General features: G+C 40.9%; 11 protein-coding genes across 11 annotated transcripts; 7 read left to right on the top strand and 4 right to left on the bottom strand. All coding sequences in view use genetic code 12, as the record gives it.

The window, feature by feature from the left end:
• Positions 1–531: 531 nt before the first annotated feature.
• NAT3 (N-terminal acetyltransferase) lies at positions 532–1178 on the top strand. The gene has a single exon (XM_001382696.1). The coding sequence runs from the start codon at positions 566–568 to the stop codon at positions 1151–1153; it is 588 nt and encodes a 195-aa protein (XP_001382733.2). The 5' UTR covers positions 532–565; the 3' UTR covers positions 1154–1178.
• A 1540-nt stretch (positions 1179–2718) lies between these two features.
• QDR21 (multidrug resistance transporter) lies at positions 2719–8948 on the top strand (the record flags this gene model as incomplete). Its single annotated transcript, XM_001382697.1, has 2 exons — positions 2719–3258; positions 7521–8948. The coding sequence occupies exons 1-2, from the start codon at positions 3022–3024 to the stop codon at positions 8946–8948; spliced, it is 1665 nt and encodes a 554-aa protein (XP_001382734.1). The 5' UTR covers positions 2719–3021.
• A 679-nt stretch (positions 8949–9627) lies between these two features.
• Positions 9628–11482, top strand: PICST_81572 (predicted protein; the record flags this gene model as incomplete). The annotated part of the gene is made up of 2 exons (XM_001382698.1): positions 9628–10787; positions 10839–11482. Coding segments are annotated over exons 1-2 (1371 nt in total), but the record flags the coding sequence as incomplete, so codon positions are not given.
• Positions 11483–12560: 1078 nt separating this feature from the next.
• Positions 12561–15614, top strand: VPS34 (1-phosphatidylinositol 3-kinase; the record flags this gene model as incomplete). The annotated part of the gene is made up of 1 exon (XM_001382699.1): positions 12561–15614. The coding sequence occupies one exon, from the start codon at positions 12561–12563 to the stop codon at positions 15612–15614; it is 3054 nt and encodes a 1017-aa protein (XP_001382736.2).
• Positions 15615–15618: 4 nt separating this feature from the next.
• Positions 15619–16350, bottom strand: COA5 (Dephospho-CoA kinase (Dephosphocoenzyme A kinase) (COAE); the record flags this gene model as incomplete). The annotated part of the gene is made up of 1 exon (XM_001383215.1): positions 15619–16350. The coding sequence occupies one exon, from the start codon at positions 16348–16350 to the stop codon at positions 15619–15621; it is 732 nt and encodes a 243-aa protein (XP_001383252.2).
• A 199-nt stretch (positions 16351–16549) lies between these two features.
• PAN5 (2-dehydropantoate 2-reductase (Ketopantoate reductase) (KPA reductase) (KPR)) lies at positions 16550–17623 on the top strand (the record flags this gene model as incomplete). Its single annotated transcript, XM_001382700.1, has 1 exon — positions 16550–17623. One exon carries the CDS (start codon positions 16550–16552, stop codon positions 17621–17623), a length of 1074 nt encoding a protein of 357 aa, XP_001382737.2.
• A 53-nt stretch (positions 17624–17676) lies between these two features.
• Positions 17677–19038, bottom strand: PICST_42613 (predicted protein; the record flags this gene model as incomplete). Its single annotated transcript, XM_001383216.1, has 1 exon — positions 17677–19038. One exon carries the CDS (start codon positions 19036–19038, stop codon positions 17677–17679), a length of 1362 nt encoding a protein of 453 aa, XP_001383253.2.
• A 195-nt stretch (positions 19039–19233) lies between these two features.
• Positions 19234–19930, bottom strand: PICST_87042 (protein phosphatase, calcineurin B). Its single transcript, XM_001383217.1, has one exon. It carries the CDS (start codon positions 19812–19814, stop codon positions 19290–19292), a length of 525 nt encoding a protein of 174 aa, XP_001383254.1. The 5' UTR covers positions 19815–19930; the 3' UTR covers positions 19234–19289.
• Positions 19931–20196: 266 nt separating this feature from the next.
• Positions 20197–22353, top strand: PICST_76360 (component of Pab1p-stimulated poly(A) ribonuclease). Its single transcript, XM_001382701.1, has 3 exons — positions 20197–20318; positions 20466–20665; positions 20723–22353. Exons 1-3 carry the CDS (start codon positions 20212–20214, stop codon positions 22306–22308), a joined length of 1893 nt encoding a protein of 630 aa, XP_001382738.2. The 5' UTR covers positions 20197–20211; the 3' UTR covers positions 22309–22353.
• Positions 22354–23982: 1629 nt separating this feature from the next.
• On the top strand, positions 23983–24756 carry PICST_12827 (predicted protein; the record flags this gene model as incomplete). Its single annotated transcript, XM_001382702.1, has 1 exon — positions 23983–24756. A coding segment is annotated over one exon (774 nt), but the record flags the coding sequence as incomplete, so codon positions are not given.
• A 140-nt stretch (positions 24757–24896) lies between these two features.
• Positions 24897–26438, bottom strand: PICST_54878 (predicted protein; the record flags this gene model as incomplete). Its single annotated transcript, XM_001383218.1, is given in 4 exon segments — positions 24897–25311; positions 25378–25814; positions 25870–25893; positions 25905–26438. 4 exon segments carry the CDS (start codon positions 26436–26438, stop codon positions 24897–24899), a joined length of 1410 nt encoding a protein of 469 aa, XP_001383255.2.
• Between the last annotated feature and the right edge of the window lie 799 nt (positions 26439–27237).

Below are 27237 nucleotides of genomic sequence, written 5' to 3' on the forward strand. Positions count from 1 at the left end.
ATAATACATAACGTTTTCGTAATACAAAAGGTTCACAAGATGTAAATGTATATATACAATAGTCACAACGAAATGATATAAGCTAGCTATATATATTGCTGGAGCAGAATCTCAATCTATATGAAAACAACACGGTCAGATACTAATGTGTGATTATGGTACAGTTGATCTTAGAATTGCTTCTTGATATAGTGATAGATGATTGGAGTAACCCACAAGGCACCAGCAATGAAGCCAGCAACCTTTAAGGTGTCGTAAGCCATCTTTTCTTGGAGTTTCTTTTGTTCTTCAGTTGGTTGACCTCCGCCGTACATGATGTGAATTTATAATACAAGGTATTTACAGGGTAATAGCTGGTGGAAAAAAGCTGGTGGCTATAAGATTGAAGTCTCTCAAATTTTTCTGGTGAGAATCTCCAATCGAAGCTCGCTAAAGTGATGGAAAATAATTGTGCTTCTACACTAACTGAGAATCAAAAATTCGAGATTAGCACCAGGAATTTTTCATAGAAAACAACTAGAACTTCGAAAGCAGTATATATAGACTATTCTGGTTCATATAGGAGATGACGTCGATCGTGCCCTTCCAGATTGAGGATCTCTTTGATATCAATCCTGTGAATCTTGACCCACTCACTGAAAACTTCAACGTCTCATTCTATCTCCAGTATCTCACTGAATGGCCGTCACTATTTTTCAAATCTACCGAGAAGTACCTGGACTTCGGCCAGGACTATGAGATTAGTGGCTACATGATGGGCAAGACCGAGGGCAAGTTGCTGAAGATGGAATGGCATACACATATCACTGCTGTCACAGTTCAGGACCAGTATAGACGATTAGGGTTGGCATCAGACTTGTGCGTGCAACTAGAAAAAATGACTAGTGTAGAGCCATACGAAACGCTCTTTGTAGATTTGTTTGTCAAGGTGACAAACACTTTGGCAAGACAGATGTACGAGAAGTTGGGCTACAGTGTATATCGACGGGTGGTAGGCTACTATGGTGGAGAAATGCCTACGGATCGGAACAAGGTCAGTGATGAGATAGATGCCTTTGACATGAGAAAACTGTTGCCGCGAGATGTTGAGAACCAGACAATACGTGAGAATGGGGACAAGGTGTATGTATTGCCCCAAGAGGTGACATTTTAGACAAAGAATACGATGCGACGATTACATTCATTACTTGTAGATACAGAAGATAGCAGTAGCCCAAAGCCAGTATTGGTTTACCGATACATTCAGATTGCTTCTGTTACAGTTTCTGAAAATTCAAGCAATAATCAGAATACTGCTGGTAATTATTCAGTAGATAAAATCACAAAACTTCCTTAAAATCGCTTATAAAAGCTGTACAGGACTTTCAATTGTCTGACATGAGTAATACAGCCTCTAAGAGTGAATTCTACTCAGGATATCTGGAAGTTAACCCCGACTAGACCCTGTGCTTCAAACTTGATAGAATGACTAACATTTCGCAACTACGTCCTGTTTGGGAATCCCTGACCCTTCCTGCAGGCTTATCCATCCATGCGAACTTACATAACTGACCACTATGAAAAGTAAGACCATCCCCACTGAAATTTTTCAATTCTTTCTTTCTAGCAATTCTGACAATTTGCAATCGCAATTGACTATTCCAGTAACTGTATTTATTCACAAAAATGGCTACGAGAGCGATTTTCAAAAAGAGAAGATGGGACCGCGAAGACGGCGGCTCTCCCTCTAACTCAAATTCCCGGGCAGCATCACAATCCAGAACCCCGATGAGAGATGACGACTCCGACTTGGAGGAAGAGACCGAGGCCGACTTCAGAAAGATCCAGGAGTTGTTGAGTCAGAAGTTGGCTAACTTGCAGCAGACTGTCGAAACCGTGCACAAAGAGGTCGAGAAGAACAAGGAAGATAGAATAGGCTCGCGCGATAGGAAACAGTACGATGCCGACTCATTGAATAGAGCTCGAATCCAGGGGTCTTCTACTGTTAATGAGATAGTTGCCTCGTTGAAGCACTCAAGATCTGATGTGTCATCGCTGTCGAGAGAATTGTTGTTGGCTCAATTGTACAAGTTGGTGGTATCCAAACCTCTCTTGGTGCACAACGAGGAGCTGGGTCCGGCTGACTATGTAGACGAGGACAAGATTCAGACCATCATCACAATCTTCACTTCCGGCAACTACAGAACAGAAACCGAGTTTTTGTATTTGTGGAGATCGTTGGTGGCGCTTGTAGTGAGCAATATCGAAGACTTCGGCGTACTTGTGTCCACTGGTCTTTTCTCATATATCCAGCAGTTGATTCTGGAGCCAGCCACAAGCGTGATTACTAATGAGAATAAGGCCAACTTGATAACAGGATATGTGACATTAACCTTGGTTTTGCACCATGGCTCCTCCAACTTTGGGGTAGAAGACAGAGTAGCGTATTTAATTGACTTGGCTGAAGGATACAGTGCCAGTGCCTACACCTTGAAGAAGAATGTCGAATCCGGAGAAAGAGAACATTCCACTGTATTTGACAAGGGCGAGGACAAGAGACTTGTTTCCGAGGCATTTTCGCAGGTCGATGCCGAAGCTGCAATAGCTGTAGCAGCCTTACATGGTGTTGGCTGCTTGCTAACATTGCTTACTAAAGGTAACTACTTGAATGAATTGGTGGAAGACTTGATGTTGAAACTTGTTCCCTTGGTGGATAATGACGACTTGAGAGATGTCTCCAAGGCAGCAGCAAGAGTCGTGGCGGTGATATACGAGATATACACCTATCCAGATCCAGAAGAAGATGCAGACAATGACGAAGAATACAACACCGATGCTCCGTACTACGAGCAAGGTGCCTTATTTTCCATTCTCGAGAGATTGGCCAATATTTCCACAAAAAAGGTTTCTAAAAAGGATAAAAAACAAGTCCATTCTGTTTTCAGAAATATACTAAGCACTTTGCAAACATACGTTGATCCAGTGAAGAGAACTCATGTATACAAGAAAACAACCCAGGGGGTGGAAATCATAAACTCCATTATGAACTCGACCTATATTAGGTTATCGAAGTACAAGTCATTACCAATCAACAGTTGGGTTCTTTACATAAGGTTGAGAATATTGAAATGGTGTTTCAGTTTCGGTTTACATGATCAGTTGGTCAGTAATGAGAGTATCAGGGATATCTTGAAGGAGCCAGAATCCGAATTCGGCTCCAACAATAATGGTTTTGAAATCGATGAAGAATTGTTGGACAAAGAAGGATACTCTGAATTTGTCAACGACTACATGGACTACAAGCATTCTTTGGACGAGAAAAAGAGAAGCGAAAAGATCAAGAAGCAAAGACAAGAAAAGCTCGAGGATCAATTTGAAGAATTGAATGTTAAGTAGATAGGTTTACTCTAATATTTTAGTATGGTATCTATAAATATATCTTCTTGAGGTTACAAGGTTTCCAACTTGAGTGTAATATCAGCACCTGACGTAGACTCCAAAGTCACCTTGGTCATGTCTTCTACCACATACTTGGCACCAGCATCCAAGAGCTTTTGCTTGTCAAAAGTTGTAGCAATTCCGATAACAATGAAGCCAGCATTGATACCACTGGCAATACCAACAGGCGCATCTTCAAATACAATAGCTGCACTCTTGTCTTCTATTTTGTGGATCGAGGATATCTTTTCAAAAGCTGTAGTATAGCCTTCTGGGTTTGGTTTTCCAAGTGTGACATCATTGGCCGTGATGAACACTGAAGGCTTATCAATATGACTAAACAATCTTTCGAACCAACCATGAGCCAAAGGACGAGTACCAGAGGTTACTACAGCCCAACGGTCTCTGAATTCTGACTTGTTAAGCGAATCAAGAAGCTCTGGTGCGCCATGAATAGGTCTTCCTAACTTTCCGAAATGGCTCACTATACCTTGTTCCCAGTTATTTATAGTATCTTCGTCCGACGGTTTGTAGGGAAAGTACTTCTTGAAAACATCTACAGTTCTGGTACCGTGACAACTATGTACAAACTCTAGTGGTTCGTAGTATTGGTCTGGGTGAGCCTTGTTGTGCTCTTGAACTTCGTTCAACCAGCTCTTTTCCACGGCTGGAATCGAGTAAACTAGAGTGCCGTCCAAGTCAAATAAAAGTGCCTTTGTCGAAATAGTCACACTCATGGCGATGTCAGAATTACAATTTCTACGTATTTGCTTAGGAACGGACAAGTTATAGATTTTCACCGTTGGCCTTGGATTGTGTCAACTGATGCACTGTAGTGTATTCACCAGTTGCAAAATGCTTGGTATCTTTAAAGTCTGGAGAAGACGGACAAATGATGGGGATACAGAAATGAAGTGGTCTATATATTCTTCGGACTTCGAACCATTCGTCTTAGAAAGTATTGTACTACATGATTTGTCAGACTATATAAATTGTCTATAAATAGGTCCCCGTTTGAACACTGATTATTCATTTTCACCGATTTTGCTGCCGAACATTCGTAAAAAGCTTCCACGCATTAGTCTAAGCGTGCCTAAGCGTACGTGGCCATGAAGTACAGAAGATAATCAGGTTGTTGATGTATTGATGTGATCAATACACCGATTCCAAGTTTATAGATCTTAGAAATGGACGCTCAATTATCCGAATGAGACTACGCTTCTACAAGTAAAGGTTGGAACACGGCTCTCGTAAAGTGACCCTATCACAGACAACTGTAAGCCTTCCTCCATTGTCTATTCATGGAGTCGCCTCAATATTTATATCCTTCTAAACTCCATAAACGGAAATTTCAACCGCGCCTCTTGGTAGACTAGCCAAAAGTCTGAAGCTTTGCGTGAATCACCGGTGCGGTCTGGAATAATCTACTTCCAAAAAAACTTGTTCTTTTTTCAAACTACTTGGATCGTCTTGGTCACCAGAAGGCACGGATGAAGGTAGTCTATCAGGAAAGAGCATAAGATTTGCCGTTATCTACGCGGAGTTTGCTTGAGTTTTAGGCTTTCCTGCCTCCACGGCTGAGCAAAGACAATCAAACACCTCCTGCAGATATCGGGTTCGTAATTTCAATCTTTTTCAGACAGATTCATAAAAGAAACTATATGAATCATAAATCTAGTAATCCTTATGTGTTCTTGTTGACAATCTTGTTAAGTTGTCTAGGTTTATTTCTGGTCGATATTTCTGTCTGCTTATTTGTGTCCTGCTTTCCCTGGTTCGTCCACAATCACATATACTCATTCATTTGTTGCACCCTACGAGTGAATTTTTGACAACTATAGATAACTTCAGATAACATGCCTTCTACAAAAGCACTGGTTAGGCCCAAACAGAAAAGATCTAGAAACGGCTGCCTCAGTTGCAAACAATTAAGAATCAAAGTACGTATATTTATTATATCTATTCATCCATCTATTCCACAGCTAAGTACTAACTATATTCAGTGTGACGAAAGCAAACCCAACTGTGAATACTGTTTGCACACCAACCGTGTCTGCGTATACCCTGATACAGTTCACTACGATAAAATTATTTCAAAGTCGCAGTCGTCCCTGCTGGATTCTCCTCTGCTGGAAGAAGATATCCTTGAACTTCTCCAAAATGTAGACTACTCCCAGGAAAAGTACTTGAAGTTGCGAGCTTATAGACGTAACCCAATGTATTCGGGTTCATTCAGGTTCGATCAGATCGCATCGCTTAATGAGTTGACATCTAAATTGAATATTTCAACCTTCGAGCTCCGTCTCTTGAATTACTTTGACCGTCACTGTATATACATGTTTTCTTTTGGGGTCAATGACGAAGTGCACAATGTCTGGAAGAACCATGTACCATCAATATTCTTGCAGAGCAAGTTAGTTCGAGACAGTGTCTTTTCATTTTCAGCTATCAACATGTTCCCCCATTGTGACTTGGAACTCTTGAAGTACGATGACGACATGTATGGACGTATCAAGCTCGATAGAGCAAACAAAACTGTAACGTATGATCCGAATGCGGTGAGGACCAAAATTTCACCAGATGACGAGGATACACTTTATGATAGGACAGCTAAGTACTTTATGGATTCCATCAACAAGACCAATATTACCATTGGTTCTGGAAACATACAGGGGCCGTCGATTCCTGTATTTCGTGACGATTTGACCGCAAAAGAGCTAGTGGTTTCGGGCATCTTAATTTTTTCATTCTTAGCAATTCATCCACACAAGCTATTGCCTTTGGTTAGTTTCGCTGAAGACGAGACAGATTTTCTTTCAATGTGCTTGGGAATTAGTGCTACTATGATATCTTGCCAGGCTGCAATATTGCGGTCCGAGTTACTGGGAATGTTTATTCATGAAGAAAGAGGACTCGAAACTCCATCACTAAAAGATTGTACATATCCTCTTCTTATGAAATTGAAACAGGATCTAGATCAGATTTATGGCGGTGACGAATTCGATTCCATAGTTGCGACTGAGTACAACATACTCAGTTCTACCCTTCAAATATTGCACACCGGTCTTTACCGATCTGTTAAATTGAACTACCCGATACCGTTGTTCAAGTGGACCTTGATGATTTCACCGAACTTTCGTGATTTGGTATACGAGAAGAACTTCTTTGCATTGCGAATTCTTTATGTCTACTCGAGTTTATGTATGATCACACGATTCATGATTTACAATGATTCAAATATGTGGTTAGATTATATACACTGGTACAAGGACTACAATTTGGAGAATTTCGGCAACAAGTGGGTGTATCCCATGGATGAGAAGTCCTATGAACTTACTGCAGTTAAGAAGTATATGTTCGAGGGATTGGACTATACGGCTCTTGCCACATTTGATCCAGATGTTATGTAAGGGCACTGCTTGGTGATCTTTGCTACTCTTGTGATAACGAAATAACGAACGGAGGGGGATGTTTTATTTTCATGTTTGAACGGTACGGTAAATATTTATGAATGGACGAATAATCAAATTTATGAAAAAAGTACTTTTTTTAGAACTCTCACAATGCCCACGCTTTAGTGTAGCTTGAGGCATTCGTATATTTTCAATCGAGTCCCACATGTCAATACAAAAGCTTCCAAAAGGGTATGGACGTGGTATTATAGCTCGGTGATAGACTTTGGTAAGGTTGCAAAAACGTTATGTGTCTATCTTCCCCATACCTGCACTACGGGTTTATGGCTCGATTAGTACATAAATGCGAAATTCTTGGCACTTCCGAGGTGTCGGAATTCGGACCCTTAACTAAAACCGAGATTGATAGATATATTGAAAAAAAAGGAAAGGTCTCGTCTGCTTTGTCTCTAACCATATATAAATCCTTCTACGTGCCGTTCTTTTGCCTATTCAGACTCTGAAATATGCTTCATTGGTCTGTGAATACTTGTAACAAACATGAACAATAACAACTTTGATTCCAGTGCTGCTATACAACAGACTGGAGAAGCTCATGGAAAGACACACACTTATCCCGAAGCTGAAGTTGAAGAACCTGCGAGCATCGATATTCGAGAAAAGAAAGACAAGATGGACGACAACAGTGAGAGCAGCCACATAGATCCCCAGTACTCGATCCTTAAGCCCAACGAGAAGCGTTGTATGGTATTTCTCTTGAGTTGTTCAGGAATCTGGTCTACTCTTTCTAGTTCCATTTACTTTCCAGCATTACCAGCATTATCTGAGAAGTTCTCAGTTTCTCCAGGTATTGTGAATTTATCGGTGGTTGCCTACTTGCTTTTCCAGGGATTTTGTCCTACTCTATTGGCTACTGTTGCAGATACCTACGGAAGACGGCCATGTATTCTTATGTGTTTAACTTGTTACGCGGCCGTATGCGTGGCTCTTTCGCGAGTTAACGTATATTGGCTTCTTGCTGTTTTAAGATGTTTACAGGCTGGGGCAATAGCTCCAATTATAGCTGTAGGCTCTGGGGTTATGGGAGATATCTGTACACCTGCTGAACGAGGAGGTTACATCGGTATGATGGGAGGTTTTCTATTGGTGGGCCAAGGGTTTGGAGGTTTAGTTGGTGCTGCTGTAGTTTCTGGTTTCGGTTGGAGAGGTGTGTTTGTATTGCTTGCAATAGGAAGCGGATTCGCCTTGATATTGTGCTTTTTAGTTCTACCAGAAACAAGTAGAAATATTGTCGGTAACCTCTCAGTTCCTCCTCCTCGTTTTGTCAATGCTTCACCAATCACACATGCCCCATTCTTGAAGAAGAGAATGACAAACGATATCTCAACTATTGCTGAGACAAAAAAGAGTAATATTTTTGCCTCATACAAAATCTTCTTTCAAAAAAGAGTATTCTTTACTCTTCTTCCGTCAGGTCTACAATTTGCAACTTGGACTATGTCGCTTACGACTCTATCTACGTCCTTAGAAGTTAAATATGGATTTTCAACAATACAGGTTGGCCTCTGTTACTTAGCTCCAGGTCTAGGTACATTGATTGGATCCATAGCAACTGGCAAAGTCTTGGATTATATCTATTCTAGAAAGATAGCGGCTTTCAACAAAAAGTATGGACACCTTCCACCAGAAAGCAGACCAGCTTTCGATATCTTCACCAGCAGAATTCAGTTTACTGTCTATCCATCGATCGTGTTGACAATGTTTTCAGTAGTCTTTGGCTGGTGTATCCAGGAAAAGGTCAATCTTGCGCCAGTCTTAATAGCCGCTTTCATCATGTCATTTTGTGCTGTTTCGTTTATGTCCGCACTCAACACCCTTTTGGTGGATATGTTCCCGGGACAAGGCTCCGCAGCTACTAGTTGCTTGAACTTGATGAGATGTTTATTAGGAGCAGCTGGTGTCGGTGCCCTTCAAAGCATGGTTGATAGGATGGGAGAAGGAGGAACATATACTCTAATGGCCGGATTTTGTGCCATAAGTGCAACCTTACTTTTCTACTTAGCAGCAAGAGGTCGCAAGAGGAGAGAGGCAGAAGAGGAAGCCAAACTACAACAATAAGGCAATCACGACCAGCAATCCACATAGAAACACTTGCATCCTTAAGATTATCTATCTTTACCATAATGTTACATTTTTCAATCTATCTGCATTAGTATCAGCATGAGCATATTACAAGCATAAATATAAGTATAAAAGTATCTTAACTATGAGCATATAGTCGTATTATTCTAATGTTACACTTGAATTTCGTTTACAAACGAATTGAATCTGAAGCAGATGAAATTAAATCTACATGTGATCTTGCTTTAGACAATGCTCTCTCGTTGTAGTCGGGTAGATCCTGGAATCTCCCAGAGACAATGATAACATGAAATGGTTGCTGGAGCAAATGCGCGCTACCATTCCTTAATTATGGTTCACATTTCAGTTACCTGTGGCCCATGCCTGGGAGTCGGAGCCGCATTCATCTCGGTTGACTGCAGGTATGACATCATGTGTGACTTTTTCAGATGTCACTCTCTGTGGAACTAACAGGTGATTAGGCTAATATACACCAGGCCTGGAATTTGCGTGTTGAGTGTACAAGTTGGGTTGTTGGGTTTACAAGTTTGCTGGAACACCTAAGAAGTTACGCTTGTTTGCTCAATTTGTGGAGATTTTTCTGGCCAGCAAGTGCATTTTGTGGATCTACAGCATCAAAAGACACCGCCGCAAATATATTGGCTGAGGTGAAAAGTCCACTTTTGCATACAATCAACTCTAGCCAGACAGAACGAGAACGGGCAGTGTCGGGTTTCGAACGAACGTAGACACATCAGTGGGAACCATCTCGTTGCTAGAAAGCTCGTATTCCTGTTGTTACATACTGGGTGTTAGGAGCTAAACCATAGAAGACACGGTACTCAATATAGTACACTAAATAGCATTTGTTCTTGCCACAGCTTCATTCCACTGATAACTGATAACATTGCTTCAATTGTTGAAGTTATTACCATAGGTTGCAGTGTGGCTTTCATTCGTCGATAACGGGAAAGAATTGTACGAGAAACCCATTGCTTACATAGACGTTTCAGTTCGCCTTGTTCGTGTAGCCGTTGAAATTTTGAATCGTCTTTGCTCCTAATCTTTCTCAATTATTCACACAAGTTTCATACACACAAGTTATATGGATGTCTGAGCTTTACTTCTTGCGACACGGTCAGCGAATAGACCATGCTCCAGCAGGATCCAAATCGTTGGCTACAGAGTACCAGAGCTATGATCCATCGCTTTCACGAGATGCCGAGGCTCAAATCGAAGAGCTTACATCAGAAATCCTCGACATCACCCGAGCTTTCTCTGATAAATGCACTTCCAGACGTAAGAACATCTTTGTCCATTTCAGTCCGTATTTGCGATGCTGCCAGACGGCTGATCTCATAGTTTCTGAACTCAAGCTCCTTCTTCCAGAGAAGTACCCAGATTTCAATGTTAAGTACCAATTGCTCTGTGACTTTGCTCTCAGTGAGTGGATCCATGATAAAATGAAAAACAAGCCACCGTTTGTCGACTCCAATGAAGCGTACCAGATGTATACCCCGAATTTGAAGCTTTTGAAGAATCGTTCCAACTGCTCTAACTTTAGACCTACCACTACTCTTGGGCCATATAATGGACCAGATCTAAGCTACAGAGATTACCAGTCTCGATGTAAGGACTATTTCAAACGACTTCTAGCCACTTACGAAAAGGGCTCGTATATCGAGAATAGGGATATCATCATTGTAGTGTCCCACGGCTATGCAATAAACAACTTCTTGTCTTATTTCATAAGCCATCCAATTTTCGATGAAATACCCGAAGCTAAAATTAATCTTGCAAGAAGAGTACACTACAGTGAAGCGGATGATGATGAGAGTATGGAAAGTAGCGAAAATAATGAAGATGAGGATGATGATGAAGAGGAAGAAGAATTTGATCAAGAAGATTATACCTGGAAACTAGTGAAAGATGCCATGAATATGGCAGATGGAAGTCTGGACACGACGTTAAATCTAGAAACTGATATCGTTTATTACAAAACAAACTTCATAAAGAGAGACGAACTTGCAACGGAAATGGCCAACTCAAGCAGCAGACAGACAACAACGGCTGTTGTCAAACCGCGTGCTTCTTTCAAGATTGAAAATGATACGAAGAAGCCAAGGAATCCGATTTGTCTTGCGGCCAAGAACTGGGATGTGACAACTGCTAACAAGTTCAAGATAAGGGCGGAGTTCCAGTTGAAACACATGAACGACGAATCGTTCAGGAAGGATTTCGATTTGAACAAACGTCCTTCAAAGCCCGTAAGTCCTGAAATCTCACCAAACTCGGAGCCTACTCGTAATAATTCCTTGGTGGACTTGTCGAAGTTGTTGTCTAATGAAGAAATATATAAGCCATTCAAAACAAAGTATTCCAATGCTTTTGAGATTCCCATTCACAAGTTGAACTCTAAAGTTAACTCTCAAGTGAATCTTGCGCAATACCAGAGGGAGTACCATTCTTCTAACGATGGCTCATATATTGATTTAGCTAAGTTAAGTGCAAACGCTAAAGCTTCACGAAAGATGTCAGATTCTAACCCGTTACAGATTGCATCACCTCCTGTGCCTGCTGATTCGTATTTCACTCTTGGGATGCACACATCGTCACAAGCTTCGTTAAGCTCGTTGTCTTCAGTAAACGACGATCATGTACAAACAAAACCTCCACGAGAATTGAAAGGATCGCCTCCTGTGATTGGGTCGCCACCAGACTCAATTTCGCGTGCTCGTTCACTTAACTATAAGAAAAAACTTGCTAATGGAAAGTCGGTATTTTATAGACACCAAGGACATCATGACAGCGATGAAAGTGATGATGGTCTGGCGAATAGAGTATCATTAGCCTTTGGAAATAGTCTGAGAAGACAGAATAGCCAAAAAGATCGGGATCGTCGCGGCAAGAAGAAGGCTGATGTCTCAAGACCGCAGACAGAGTCCCCACAACCTGCTGGCCGTTCTCGAAAGAATTCCATCAAGTTTATTCCATCTGTGTTATCCTACGAGAAAGTTAATTCTCCCAGTCTTGTTGCGCAAAATGGGAATACGACTTCACAGGTGCCGAAGCGCACGAACGTACAACCTATGTTCTTTGCATTGGACTCGGACTCACACACGGATATGTCTGACTTAGATGGTTCAGATATAGAGAGAATGGATTTTCTGGATTCGGGAAGCAAACCAAAAAAGAAGAATAGCAACAATGACGACACCCACGATAATAAAGAACAATATCTGTGGTTTGGACAGAATAGAAGATGAATGGAAGTAGAGGACCCGTGAAAATTAGAAGATGAGTTATATAAATTCATCGCTATTTGTCAGAGCTCATGTATATAGAAATCAGTGCTCAAGCACTATTATAGATTGATAAACTCGCTGAGCTCTAACCTAATATAATTAATTTGCATATTCTTATTAACTTCGTATGGAATAGACAACCATCTCATTGTGGTGGATTTCGCAGCCATTTCATAATACTTGGAGATGGGCGAATGTGCGACACTGTGGCTAAAGTACAGGAACGATAAGAAAGTGATATAACTATGGAAATGTTATGCTTCTTCTTAGTCTTTATCAACCGTAGCCAAATGTCATAATTGAAATGACTAACTTGTCTCCACTCAATGACTCCCTTTCGCAGACCAAGTCAACAGCTTTTGGGCTTTCAAAGGATCTTGCAATTCCCATAATAGTCAAAGTATGCTATCTAGAGTCTACAAGAGATATGAAAGATAGCCTCGCCAGTCTTTCTGAAAAGTTCGAGGATCCAGCAGTATTCAATACTTTATCAAGGATATATCGATTTTCAGATCTCTTTATCAAAATAAGCATCTTTGATGGCAAGAACAATAACCTTGTCACAATTCCAGTACAGACCACGTATAAGTCATTCAACAATAAGCGAGTATGGAACCAATACCTCAAGATGGCCATCAACTTCAATCAGGTTTCCATTGACTCCTACCTCAAGATAGAAGTGTATGAAATCGTCAATACGAAACCAAAGTTGTTTGGTGTAGGATATTTGTCGTTGTTCAACAGAAAGAGCTCCAGATTGAGGAAAGGCTCACAAAAGATTCCAATCTTTACAGACCCGACTACTGAGAATATAGAATACGAGAATATCCCGGGCTTGACAGACCTCGAGAAGAACTTGATAAAGTACGAAGATGGTGAGTTTAATAGATTGGGCTGGTTAGATAAGCTTGTACTTCCTAACGTCAGTTCCTTAAATGAACCCAATAAAGACCATGACTACTATCTCTATTTGGAATTGCCCAACTTTGAATTGCCAATTGTCTATTCAGATGTCACTTATCATATCAATACAAGTATCCCTACTATTCACCATGAACAAGCTCCTATTGTTGACAACCTCAACTCAAACATTGTGATCAATTCCATCGATATCCCCATGTCCAAAGATCCCAACATGCTCAAAATTTATGATCCGGACTTCCAAACAGATTCAAATGTCAATAACCAAAATAATATTAATGTACCGTTAGACCCCATCGAACTTAAGTATCACAAGTTAGAAAGACATATTAACAACAACACTATATTAGACAAAGAATTGAAACCGTCTCCACAATTGAGAGATGAGTTGGTCAATATATTAATAAAACCGTCCAATATCGAATTGAACAAAACAGAAAGAAACTTGATTTGGAAATTCAGATATTACTTCAGTAAGAACAATTCAATCAACGAAGCAAGTGGGAAGACAACAACGACAAAATCATTCTTGCTTAAATTCATAAAGTCCATTGATTGGGCAGACGATTATGAAGTTGAACATGCATTCAATGAAATCATCCCTAATTATTGGTCTGTTGATAAGTTGCAAATCGGTGATGCATTGGAACTTTTAGGTAGTTACTTTAACCCTTACATATTGGGCAAATCGGTCCTAGCCTCATCATCTACTCCACCAACTTCCAACGATAGCCTGGACCGGAAACTGAAGAATGAGCCTAGCAAGTTTTACAAGATATTCAAGAACGTTACTTTCTTGAGGAAAATGGCTGTTGACAGATTGAGATTGGCAAGCAGTGACGAACTATTATTGTATTTATTGCAATTAGTACAAGCCTTGAAGTATGAATCGTTGATCTACGATAAGAAGACACCATATATCCAAGACACAGAGCATTTTGAAATGGCTAACGAGTTGAATGACGACAATGACTTGTTGAAATCACCGCTTGCAAAGTTTTTGATTGAGAAGTCTATAGAAAATCCAAATTTGGGTAACTTTTTCTATTGGTATGTCAAGGTTGAAAATGAAGATCAACTTAATAGCCCTACGAACCCTCACTCAAACCCTATACGAATTTATGCTATTATATTAAACAAGTACATCGACAGTTTGAAGAAATATTCACAGGCAAAGAAGCTCCCAAATTATAAGAACTTGAAGATGCAGATCTGGTTTATCAAGAAATTGACTAGTCTAGTTGAATTGATCCGTACAACATTCCGCAAGAATGAAGCGACTTCGAAAAAAATTGAATTTCTAAGAGAGTATCTTGCTAATCCTTCAAATGAACTATTGAAATTCCCAGAACCATTCCCATTACCTCTTGACCCATCAGTGAAGATCTGTGGATGCTACCCAGATGAATCATCTGTGTTTAAATCCAGCTTATCACCATTAAAAATCACATTCAAAACCATTCAAAAGACACATGCCACCTCACAGTTGTTTGGAAAGAAGAAAAATCATAAGTATGACAAATATCCGCTCATGTTCAAGATTGGTGATGATCTTAGACAGGATCAATTGGTGATTCAGATTATTAATCTTATGAACCAATTGTTAAAGAATGAAAACTTAGACTTGAGATTGACTCCTTACAAAATTCTTGCCACAAGCCCAGTTGCCGGCCTAATACAATTTGTACCAAATGAGACTTTGGATTCTATTCTCGCGAAGACATACCCTGTTCCAGAAACAAATGACAATAGTTCTCCACCACAGCCTTCAGCATCCAATAATGGTATTTTGAACTATCTTAGACTCCACAGTCAAGAACAACAACCAATAGAGCCAGAAGTAACTAGTGTCCTCAACTCGTCTGAACAACTGGAAGAACACCCCATACAACCACAGCCTACAGTTATACTGGATTTGGCGGTGTCTCCAACACTAATGGATAACTATGTCAAATCTTGCGCTGGCTACTGTGTCATTACATACTTACTAGGAGTTGGTGATAGACATCTTGACAACTTGCTTCTTTCACCAAATGGTAAATTCTGGCATGCTGATTTTGGCTATATCTTAGGAAGAGATCCAAAAATTCTTCCTCCTCTTATGAAATTGCCGATTCAGGTGATCGATGGGATGGGAGGGTTGAATCATGAGAACTTCAATATTTTCAAGAGTTACTGTTTCATAACCTACACTACATTACGAAAGAATAGTAATTTGATTCTCAACTTGTTTCAATTAATGTTGGATGCTAATATACCAGATATCATGATCGACCCCCAGAGGGCTGTTGAAAAAGTTCAGGAGAAATTCTGTCTAGAAATGAGTGAAGAAGAGGCCATTTTGCATTTCCAGAACCTTATCAACGGTAGTGTCAATGCCTTCTTTCCTGTTGTTATTGATAGGTTACATAGTTTGGCACAGTACTGGAGAGCATGACCCACTAGTCCAGCTTGGGTGGACGTTTGCCCTTGAACTTCTCTATAAGTGTCTTTAACGAAAACGTATATAATGCAGATAATATAGCGAAAGGTGGGAAATAGTCGAGAATGGTCATTAAACGGTAAGGTCTAATCTCGTGAACAATGGAGTCCACCGATCTTTGTAAGCTGGCGAGATCTTTGCTGTTATCAATAACCAAATCAGCTCTGTAATTTCTGATTTCAATTGGGAGTTGGCTATTAACTCTCTTTTCGGCGTCTTCCGTGGTCAACTCTGGGTTTCTTGCTAGCAAACGATGAATCTGGATATCCTTACCACACGAAACTGTTATAACTAATCCACAGACTTTATGTAAACCACTTTCGTAGAGTAAGGGCACGTCAAGAATCACCAATTCTTTAAAGCTGATGTAAGCTCTCAATATCTGGCGAGCTATCTCCCATTTGACAGCTGGATGGACTATAGCATTCAACTTGGCCAATCTTTCCTTATTTCCAAAGACTGCTTTTCCTAAAGCAGCTCTATTAAGTGACAAATCTTCTGGGTTCACCAAGTCGGGCACATCCTTTTGAAAAGTTTCTACGATCTTGTTGTAGGCACTTTTACCTGGATAAACGACTTCTCTTGCTATCAAGTCAGCATCTACCACCGTCAACTTATGCTTTTCTACTAATTGCTTAGACACCGTCGACTTTCCTGTGGCGATGCCGCCAGTGAGACCAACAATAAGCATTTCTATATATATCTATGTTACTTGTAGATAAAGAAGAGGTACATGGAATATATCTATTTTGGAGCCACAGATAGTTAATTTAACTTGGAGAGAGTGCGACTGAATATTTAATATGAGATCCAGTATGTTAAATTTTCATATCTTTCAAAACTGTAGGAATATTGAAGGTGCGAGATTCCTTTACCCTCTGAAGTAAGCCATGCTGCAAAAGGTGTATGTTCTCGGGGCGGGCTCCATGGGTTGCTTGCTCTCCCATGAGATCAGTCAGGCGTTCCCCAAACAGATCCAGCCCGTTTTGCTCTTTCGTAACCAACAGAGATTGAACCAGTTCAGGAACGAAGGCTCAAAGATCAAAGTCGTGAGAAGAAAAGATGCAAATGTCGTAGGCTCAGAAGTGCAACTCGAAAGTGATAGACAGCCTCCTTCTAAAGACGGCAAGAAGCTTCCCATAGATAATCTCATACTATCGACCAAAACCCACAACACAATCATGGCCTTGGATCCATATGTTCTGCATCTTAACTCCAACTCAAATATCTTGATACTCCAGAATGGAATGGGCATGGCTCAAAGGTTAACTGAACAGTTCTGGCCAGTTTTAAAAGACAGACCAAGAATCTTTCAGGCTGTTAGTACACATGGGGCCTATAAAAGTGCCCCCAATGTGATTCAGTATGCTGCACCAGGTAAGCTTTCTATAGCGTATATTCCCTCGCGAGATGAGCCAGCCTTGACTGAGAAAATCGAACTACCAGAAGCGTTCAAATTTATCGTCCTGACAGAAAGCTTAAATGCAAAGTATATGGATTACGAAGAATTGCTTTTGATCCAGATGGAAAAGTTGGTGGCCAACGCTTGCGTCAATCCCATGACTGCTATCCTAGACTGCTTCAATGGGCAGCTCTTGCACGGAACTAACGTTATTCCCATTTTTAAAAGAATCATAAAGGAAGCGATAGATGTTTTCGAAACAGAATACCCTGAACTCAAGAGGATCCCCTTGGCAAGCACAGTGTTGAATAGAGATAGACTTTTGGATTCAGTGCTCGCCATTTTGAAAAGCACAGCTCAGAACAGCTCGTCCATGCGTGAAGATGTCAGACATTTGGCTCCTACAGAAATCGATTGGATCAACGGCTATATAGTCTACTTGGGAAAGACCCATCGCATTCCAACTCCTACAAATACAATGATGTTAGATTTGGTCAAGAGCAAGTCCAGCATTGACATTGCTGTTGAAAAAAGCGCTGCTGAGTCAGTAACCTTCACTTAAGATGAAGAATTGCATTAGAATTACGAATTACTTTGTATATAGATTATCTAGCTTCATTCTAGCGTGGAAAGAATGTTATTGGCTATCTCGCTTCTGTTCTTGTAGAGAATACCAATGGTTTTCTTTCGTTCTCGAGTATTAATGTCCTTGTCGTCGTTGTACTCGAGATGCTTGTACTGATCGCATTCGTGTAGTACTTTTTTGATTATTTCTTTCAAGAGAACATGAGAGTGGCTCTTGAAAGTAGCCCCATCCCCAATGCCATTCAATAGTGCTTGGAGTCTTCTGGACACCAGAGGACTATTTTCTTGCACAGTTGCTAGCACTACTTCTGTTCTGAACGAAATCCCTTCGTTTGTCATGGTATATTTATCAAAATAATCATTTTCTTTCAAGAACTCGACATGCTGAGGTTTGAGAAGCGGAATAATGTATGCTGAAATGTCAAGATCGTTCCATTTGTTATCATGAGGAATCACGAAACCGTACTCACAAAGCAAGAATTCATTACAATGAGGACCATAACTGAGAAACAATTGGTCGCCTGGCATATATGGTGTGGTGGTACGAACATGGAATCCAGTCGTATCGATGAGAATGCTGCACTCATCATTGCAAGAATGGTTTAGGAAATCGACATATGGTGCCATGGTGAAGTTATCGGCATTCGTCTTACCCTGAGGAATCGTCATGTAGAGACAACGAGAATTGATACACATCCAGGCCCAAAGAAAAAGGTCGACGGGAATATACTCATCTGCAGAAGATTCACTTAACTTCAAGTCGTCGAGGATTCTCGACACAAGAGCTCTGACAACGACGTAGTCTTCCAAGAATCTTTCGTACACATCCTCAGCACGCCTCTTGGCCGATTCTGGAAGAAATTGTATGAGCTCTTCCCATTGGTCTACTTGCAAAACTTGCCAAATCAATGGATTTAACAGAAAATCAGAGATATCTGGAAGCATCTCGAGGAACGGTTTCCAGAACGAGGAGTGTATTCTCTGTCTTTCAAAACATAGATAGAGCGATAGTAGCTGGAACGATGTTAATGCCAATAAATCTTGTAGCTCAAGGCTCTTGTATATATTCGTGAACTTATCATTATTATTCGTAGATTCTAAAGGAACGTAAATTCCCAAATAGTAAGGCTCCTTGAGCTTGATATTTGAGTTGTGTCTTGTAATGTGACTCACTACCGTTGTGAAATTGAGGAGGAACGAATGGGGTATCCGCAAGATCTGTTGGGATCTTTTAATGTCATCTTTGGCTGCGATACCTCTTCCACTTTGTTCGAATTGCTTGATTTCTATCTTTGGAGAGATAAACGAATGGGTCGAGGGTTTGAAGGTTTCATCCTCGGTATTCTTGATCCATTCAAGAAGAGCTTCTGTCCGGTCTTCTATAACTGTCATTGCTACTTTGTGGCGATAGTGGAAAAGAGTGGAGTAGAAATACAGCTACTGTGGTTTCTCAATTTTTCACTTCTCACAAGCATCGCAGTACGTATCGATTATTTGCGTTTAACTACCACAGTCTACATTTTCTTGAATATTAAAGAAGTACTTTTAACGCTACGGGCTGTTGATGTCTACAATCATCCAACGTTGGTGTTGGGATGTTCATACTATTAGCAAAATATTAGCATATATGTTCATTAGTCGTTCTAAAAGAGATTAAGCGTCAACGAGGTGGAAACAGACTTGGAATCCACGGCATTCTTGAACTCTTCGAAACTCAACTTGCCATCACCGTCTTTATCGGCCTCCATCATGGTCTTGTCGACTATCTGTTGCAATTCGCCTTCTTGCAAGTTCTTCCCCACCATCATCTTCATGACAATGAATAACTCTCCATTGCCAATGAACCCGTCTCTATCAATGTCGTATATCTTGAATGCAAACTTCAACTTGTCGACCTTAGATGTCTTTCCGCTGAAGGCAGACAACCCAGTGATGAACTCCTGGAAATCAATGGTGCCATCTCCATCCTCATCAAACACATCCATCAATCTTGTGGCTAAGGGATTGGACGAAATCCCCGGTATAGATAAGAACTCGTTTTTGTCTATGGTTCCCGAGCCGTCTTTGTCGAGCTTCATGAATCGTTTTCTCAAACGGTCGATTTCTTCTCTGTCGAAGTTGGTGCCCTCCATGAGGGAATCCATGATCTTGGACGAGGCCACACCCATGTTGTTAACTAGATGTGGGTATAGGTAGAAGTGGAATGTATGGATGAATTTGGATATTTACACGTATTTACAATGAAATTCAAGCAAAAGTGTTTGAAAAGTGAAGGATATGTGAATGATATGTGAAATTCATCTGTATCAAAAGTATCACTACAATTAAAGATAACTAGGCACCTCCAGAAAGTGCACAGAATTAGTGCGCTATTGTAAGAACTGTATTTAAGACGCGGAACCAGCTGTTTTACTCAGTCTTCTCGTCATCTGACTTCCGTCACATGATGTACGCCCATATTCATAAATCCATACCAAACATCCGCATTTAGGCTAAACGTGAAAATCGCCGGTCCACTCTACTCTTATGCCCCAGGCTATATGGACGTGAACATCCTGAGCCGTCATGAATCTCAATTTGGACAGCGCGAAGGACACGCTCTGCAAGAACATCCTTATCTACGGGTACTGCAAGTTCGAGAACAAGGGATGCGCATTTAGTCACCACAAGCCGTCTGGAAAAGGTAATCCTAACAACTCTAACACTAATAACAACAACACTAATACTAGTAGCAATAATACTAATAACGCTGCTGGTACTAATAACAACATCAACAGTAACACTCTCAACAATACCGCTAATAACATCGGCAACAATAGCAATGTTGGCCAGCCTCCTGTATCCGCCAGTTCGTCTTCTGGTTATTCTGGAAACAGCTCTCCTGCTGAGGCCAAACGTAAATTCAACTTGAACACACCTTCTTTTCAACCGTCAAACGTCCAAAACATCACCAGCAAGTTTGCAGCGTTGTCTCCCAAAGTCAAGGAGATACCAGTATTTGTTCCTTCTGGTGGATCAGGTCCTGTAGGTTCTGTGGGTTCTGGCTCCGTAGCTTTGGGTCTGACCAGCTCTGTAGGAGGAGCAGCAAATACTCCAAATAATGGAGCTGATGCCAACGAGTTACTTTCCCAGAAGAAATTCAATGCTCTGACGCCGTCGTTTATGCCTGCGGGCTTTGGTTCCGAGTATCCTTCTAGTCCCAATACTTCTGGTGCGGGACAGCCTCCTAACCCGTATTTGACTGGAAACGGCCACCCAGCATCTATGGCCCAGTCTTCTGGTGCTGACGTCTACTACCAGCAACAGGCAGCTTCGTATCCATTGCAGTACCATCTCTATGCGCCAGCTCCTCCACCTCGTTTGACAATTCCGTTGCCTCCACATGAAACTAACGCCAATCTGATGTTTATTCCAAACGATTTACGTGAAACATTGCAGAAGAAGAACGAAGCCACGCTCCAGACGTTGCCTCGTTCCAATTTGCCGGAACATATCAACATCTACCACTCGTTGGTTCCCATAGACAAGAGCTACGACCCCAAGTCCAAGGTGTGGGACGTGCCTTCATCGCTCTATAAGGTATTTTCCAGTGTAGATGGCAACCCGTATGCCTTGCGTAAAATCGAACTCAACTTCCCCATAATCAACGAGGCTCCGTTCAAGACGATCAAGAAGTGGAGATCAGTCAAAAATGCCAATGTTACTCAGTTACAAGAAGCTTTCACCAGTATGGCGTTCGGCAAGTCGTGTTTGGTGGTTGTGTACGATTACTTCCCTAATTCTAGTACGTTGATCGACCACCACAAACGAATCGGTACACGTACTGAACCCATAACTGAAGACTTATTATGGAACTATCTCGTACAATTAGTCAACGCGTTGATGGCCATCCACGCCAAGGGATTGGCTGCTAGATCGGCGTTGGACTTGACCAAGATCATTGTTACCAACAAGAACAGAATCAGATTATCCAACTTGGCTATCAGCGACATCTTAAACTTCGAGAAAGACGAAGAAGAAATCTCCAAGTCAAACCGATACTTCCAGGGTTTACAGAGAGAAGACATCAAAAAATTGGGAAGGATTTTGTTATCCTTGAGTACCTTGACGATTCCGAACACTTTGAGAAACAATGATACTGGTGAACTCTTGCGTCACTTGAAAACTTCGTCGACCATCAGCTTCAGTGACGAGTTTATTCAGGTGTTGACGGTTTTGAACGAAGATACCGTTGAGTTTGATCTTGACAGATTCAGCCAAAGATACTTGACCACGAGATTATTCAGCACAATAAATAATTTGGAAGATTCGACCGATTTCATGGAGTCGCAGATCACTACGGAGTTGGAAAACGCCCGCTTGTTCAGATTACTTACCAAGTTAAACTTCATCATAGATAGACCCGAGGCTAAGGACTGGACGGAAAACAGCAATAAGTACATCATCAAGTTGTTCCGCGATTACATCTTTTTTCAGCACGACGAGTATGGCAAGCCGGTAGTGGACTTGTCGCGGGTGTTGACGAACTTGAACAAGTTGGACGCTGGGATAGACGAGAAGTTTTTGTTGGTCAGTAGAGACGAGAAGAACTGTATAATTGTGAGTTATAAGGAAATCAGGGACACTATCGACTCGGTGTTTAGGAACCTTACAAGGGATTAGCGATACATCGCATGTACATTACTAATATACGAACAGTCGTAGAGGGGTGTAGAGAATGTAGTATGTTGTCAGCTCTTAATATAGGCACTAGAATTGGGAATTACAGACTGACATAATAGTTACTGCAAGATTGCGAAATTGCTACTCTATTGTGTCTAATTCTCCATTGTACGACACGAAAAATACGAGAATTATTCCCAAATAGCAGCAGATTGCCCAGCATTTGCAAGTCAGTGGTGGCAAACCTGCTGCTATTCGACGTATCAGTCATTTTGCGGCAATCGAGCAAAAGAAACCAAAGGTATAAGGCGATTTCTCGCAACCATAAAAATCCGGCATCCTGGAGATGACATAGTGTAAATTCGAAGAATTATTCCGGTATGACGGAACCGATGCCGGCCGAACGCAAGTGAAGTTTAGGACGGCAGAAAGAAGTTACTCATTCTGCCGAGCTGCGATATAGGAGTAGGTTAGAGAAGTGTCATGACCCTAATTTTTGAACGAACTGTAGAATGGGGATGAGTTGGTGCTGTTTGAGATGATGCCAATCCAGGCGAGCCAAATACGTAATCACTTACCAGCGTCGGAGCGAACGCGGCAAGATGACAAGAACCATTTTGACAGAGTGAGTAATCTCGACCTCACTCCATTTCAACCAATTCAGTCATATCTCCATATTCTCAGTAAACTAGTACTGGATTATAGAAACTCACGTGACGCAACCACCTTCATCTCATTGACTCATCTGCCACCGCGAAAAAGCAATGACTGATAAGAATGGACGCACTGCCTGCAGGCGGTGGTGAGCAATTCCATCTCCTGTGGCCCCACTATATAAGCGGCACCAATCCACAGATAACAAAACACAGCTTATTATTCTCCAGGTTCCCTTCTCTGTTAGCCATCACTATTGAGTTGTTACCATCCGTTTATCTGTTTTGCCTGTTGTCGACGTGTGAAATATTCTAAATTCTTTTCACCCGTGTTTTTATCGCTTTGTTAGCTGTTATCATTCTTCATTCTATTATTATTTGTTAGTCGGTTTCAGTTTGGTTTCTATTATCTGTTGATTGTAGAATAACTGTCTTTGGGTTATATTATTGTTTGTGTGTGTTCTTCTAGTTGGTCTGAGAACTAGTCACACCGTTTGGGTCACAGTCTTGCTTGCTGTGTTGTTATCATCTAGATAGGAGTTCATTTGCTTTTATCCTTATTCACATTTCAGGGTTAGTTTCATTACTTTACTTCTGTGAGTTCTAACTGGCTTTAGAGCTCGATATTCACTTACCGACATCCACCAAGTGTTCGTCCATATCATCAACGTCCTTTCCACATTGTCTTACTTTTGATTTAATCTTATTATTCCTTCCAGTATATCCATCATGGTTTCCCAAGTTATTGTCTAGATATTTCCTGTTCAAAGGTATATTTTGTTTGTAATAGGTCTACTTTTTGAAGTGTTTCCTATTAGATCTATGTTTATCGAATTTGTCTACTACTGTTTTATTCTTTCCCTGTATTAGTCTTGCTTGTTGAGCAATACTTTATATAACTTGCAAAAGATCAAATATGGCTTTGCAGTCTCCAGTGTCCCCAGGTAATGTGGGCACTTCCAACCTTGATCTTCCTTCCCAGGAATCAAGTTCGGTTACCTTATTAACCCCTCCACCTACTTCCTCGTCTTCTCCTATCAACAGAAAGGAAAACTTGTCTCCAAATCATTTCAAGTACTATACCAACCACTTGAACAAGACACAATTCAACCTTATCTTGATTAATTGTTCAATCAACTTAATGAAGACTTTATATAAGGACTCTGTCGACGAGAAAGACTTGCGATTCTTCATTATTGAAGTCTTGAGAAGATCAAAGACTTCTATCCAGTCTTTGCAATTGGCATGTTATTACATGTTTAAACTTGTAAAGGACGAGAAAGATGTCGCATCTGATGTCCATTTAAAAGATTACAAAAAATTATTCTTGGGTTTGGTCATTCTTTCTCTGAAATTCAACCAGGATTGCAATTATTCGTTCAAAACTTGGTTAAAGATCTGTGGCATCAAGGAAGACGATCAAAAGAGTAATTTGAAGACTCTTAGAGAAGTCGAAATTAAGTGCTTAGGCTTGTTGAACTACGAGCTTTACCTCAACGGTTTGGCATACGAAAACTGGTGCAACATTCTCATCATATATGGCTATGACTTTATCAGTTACCAAATTGTCAACAGCCGCAACCATGACGAGAATGAAATTCACTGGGAATCCAACGATGCTTCCATTTCCAACAAGTTGAAAAAATGGAAGGGATTCTTTGGTCAACTTTCCATCAACAATTTGAGTGTTGTTAAAATCAATTTCAACAACTATTATGCAAATCAGATGGATAGGAAGATCTTCATTGATGCCAAGAAGGCACCTGTGTCTCTCTTTTCTTCTGGATCTAGAAAGAGAAGTTGTGGAGGAAATGCTGATGCTTTCGACTTTGGTACAAATAAGAAGGTAAAGGCTTAGAATTCATATATATGTAAACTATTTAAAAGGAAATTTTCTATTTACATACTCTTACAACATACTCTTACAAAATGTGGTTAAACTATGTACAAGCATCCGTCATTACCCCATCTGCCTCTAACATTAATTAAGGGCATAAAACCATCATTAGCTTTCATTATATTTTTATTCTGCTCGATCTGGTCGGATCTATTGACAACCTTGTTAGTTGACTTGCCTATTGAGTAGCCTCTAACGCTCAACTTTCCTTCACTCTTGTCTGATACCTCTGTGAGCTTAAGTTCCAATGACTGCGATATACATCCCCAAGACTTTACGCTTGCTATCAGGAAATACCTATAGTCGTAGAAGTCTGTAAGGATAATTGGGCCGATAATGTTATAGTACCCGAATTCCATCACCAATCGCGAAGAAAGATAGCATCTAAACTCGTTCAATTGAGCAGGAGAGAATATACGAGGATTGGTAATTCCATTATTTACATATACCAATCTTAACTTTGAATCGGGATTTATAAATGTTGATTTGGAGAACTTTCCTTTGGAAAGGAACTTCAACGTTTGGTTTGCAACGAACTTTTTGTACCAATTCAAATTTAATCCCAGTTTCAACTTTTCAAGCGATAGGTCTTGGAGTTCCTTTTCGTTGAGAGCAAGAATAGTAGGCTCGTGTGAGAGGATATTGTTCCAGGATAACGAGGAATTTTCAGTCAATACCACCAATTGAGCAGTTGTGATGAAACTGAGTAATATCTTATTCAATTGGTTTGTAATGGCATCGTTAGATCGTTTAGATGATTGTACTACAACAATCTTGTCATCGTGGTTGATTTCCTTGGACAAGGGCAAGTGTTTAATAGTCGATGCCAAGGAACTGATGATGTTCAATTGAGTGAACTCGACAGTTGAAAGCACAGAACTGTTCAACTTTCTTGTGATCTTCAATGCGATTCCCTTGTCTTTTTCGTAGGTGTATTCGTTGACAAATTCGTTAAGCTCGTCTGTTGATTCGATGTCATATACCGATTGGTCTTCGTAGTTGAAGTACGACTGTGGAGTGAACTTCTGGAGGTCGCTATTGTTGACAATGAACAATCCTTCATCAGTATCCTGTAAATTAGCATGGTCATCATAGAGTTCGATAGTTATCTGGTTCACCATGGCGCTGATGACTGCTATCAAGATATCGAAGTTGTCGATGAAGCGATTCAAATTGATGCGTACAACCTTCACCTTATTAGAGGTTAAGTAGCGACTGAATTGGGAAATCTTGTAGTTCAACTGGATGATAGGTTGGAACTCGTTATCGATGGTGATGCCTGAACCACGCAGTTTCGATGCGTATTTGGTGATGATTTCCCAGACGTCGCAAAGGTTGCCGTGGCGAAGTTTGTAGTGGTCGTAGCGAATGTCCAAGCCTATGCGGAGGCCGTTTGCATACGCGATTTTATTGGACTTGTAGATGGCTGATTCATTAGCAAGCCTGGTAGAGTCAACTGTCGACTGTTCGTTAAGATAGAGCTCGTTTACATCTTTTGTTGCATGGATGTACTGGTTGTAGAGGTAGTTGATGGCGAGAGCCGCAGCCACCGTGATGAGAACGGTCTCCAAATCGGCCATGGTAGCAGAGTTTTGGAGCAATTGAAAACTGAGAATTACGCAATTGACTGAAAAATGGGCTCAATGGGGGAAGGAAAACGTATAGAAAAGAAGAAAGTTGAGGAAAAGAAGAACAGAATTCAGAAAGAAGACGTATAAGAATAACAAGCTCGATAGACTCCAGATATCATGTGAGGTATACGAAGTATTATACGACCCAAAGTGGATAAGATGGAGATTTATTTTTGTATATAATTTATATTTAGACCGAGCTGGCCGGTGCTGGGGAGCAAAATTACGTGTTTTTAGCGCGTGTCTTTTCACGCACTTCGGCGGCTGTCGGCAGAAATGGTGCTGCAGCCCTGCTAATACCGAATGGTTGCTGGAGAGCTGGGGCAGAGGCTTGGGGCAGAGGCTTGGACCAGGTATTGTTATTGGCCAATGTGGGACTCGGCCGAGCATGCGGAGCTTTCCTGTCAAGAGATTTCAGACCAAGGAAAGAGGAGGGGAGGGAAGGGAAGAGTTTGCAGAGATACAAGAGATAGTGGCGGAGTTTTGGAGTTGTGCAATGTACGGAATGGTGAGAGAAGAAGTGAAGATCTCTTGCGACTGAGTGGCCGAAGATACTGAGGAAGAAAACCGGAACCTGAAATGGAAAACAAGCTTATCGAAAACGGTGCTGATAATGCAACGATTAATATTTAGTGAAAGTTAAATATGACGATGAAATTAAGTAATGACAATTGGAAACGGTTTGGAGCACATTCCTCGTTGGTGAGCTTCTGGATTACATCACTGTAATCTGAAGTGGTATACTGAG

This window comes from Scheffersomyces stipitis, chromosome 2 (assembly GCF_000209165.1).
Source record: "Scheffersomyces stipitis CBS 6054 chromosome 2, complete sequence".
Classification (NCBI taxonomy): Eukaryota; Fungi; Ascomycota; class Pichiomycetes; order Serinales; family Debaryomycetaceae; genus Scheffersomyces; species Scheffersomyces stipitis.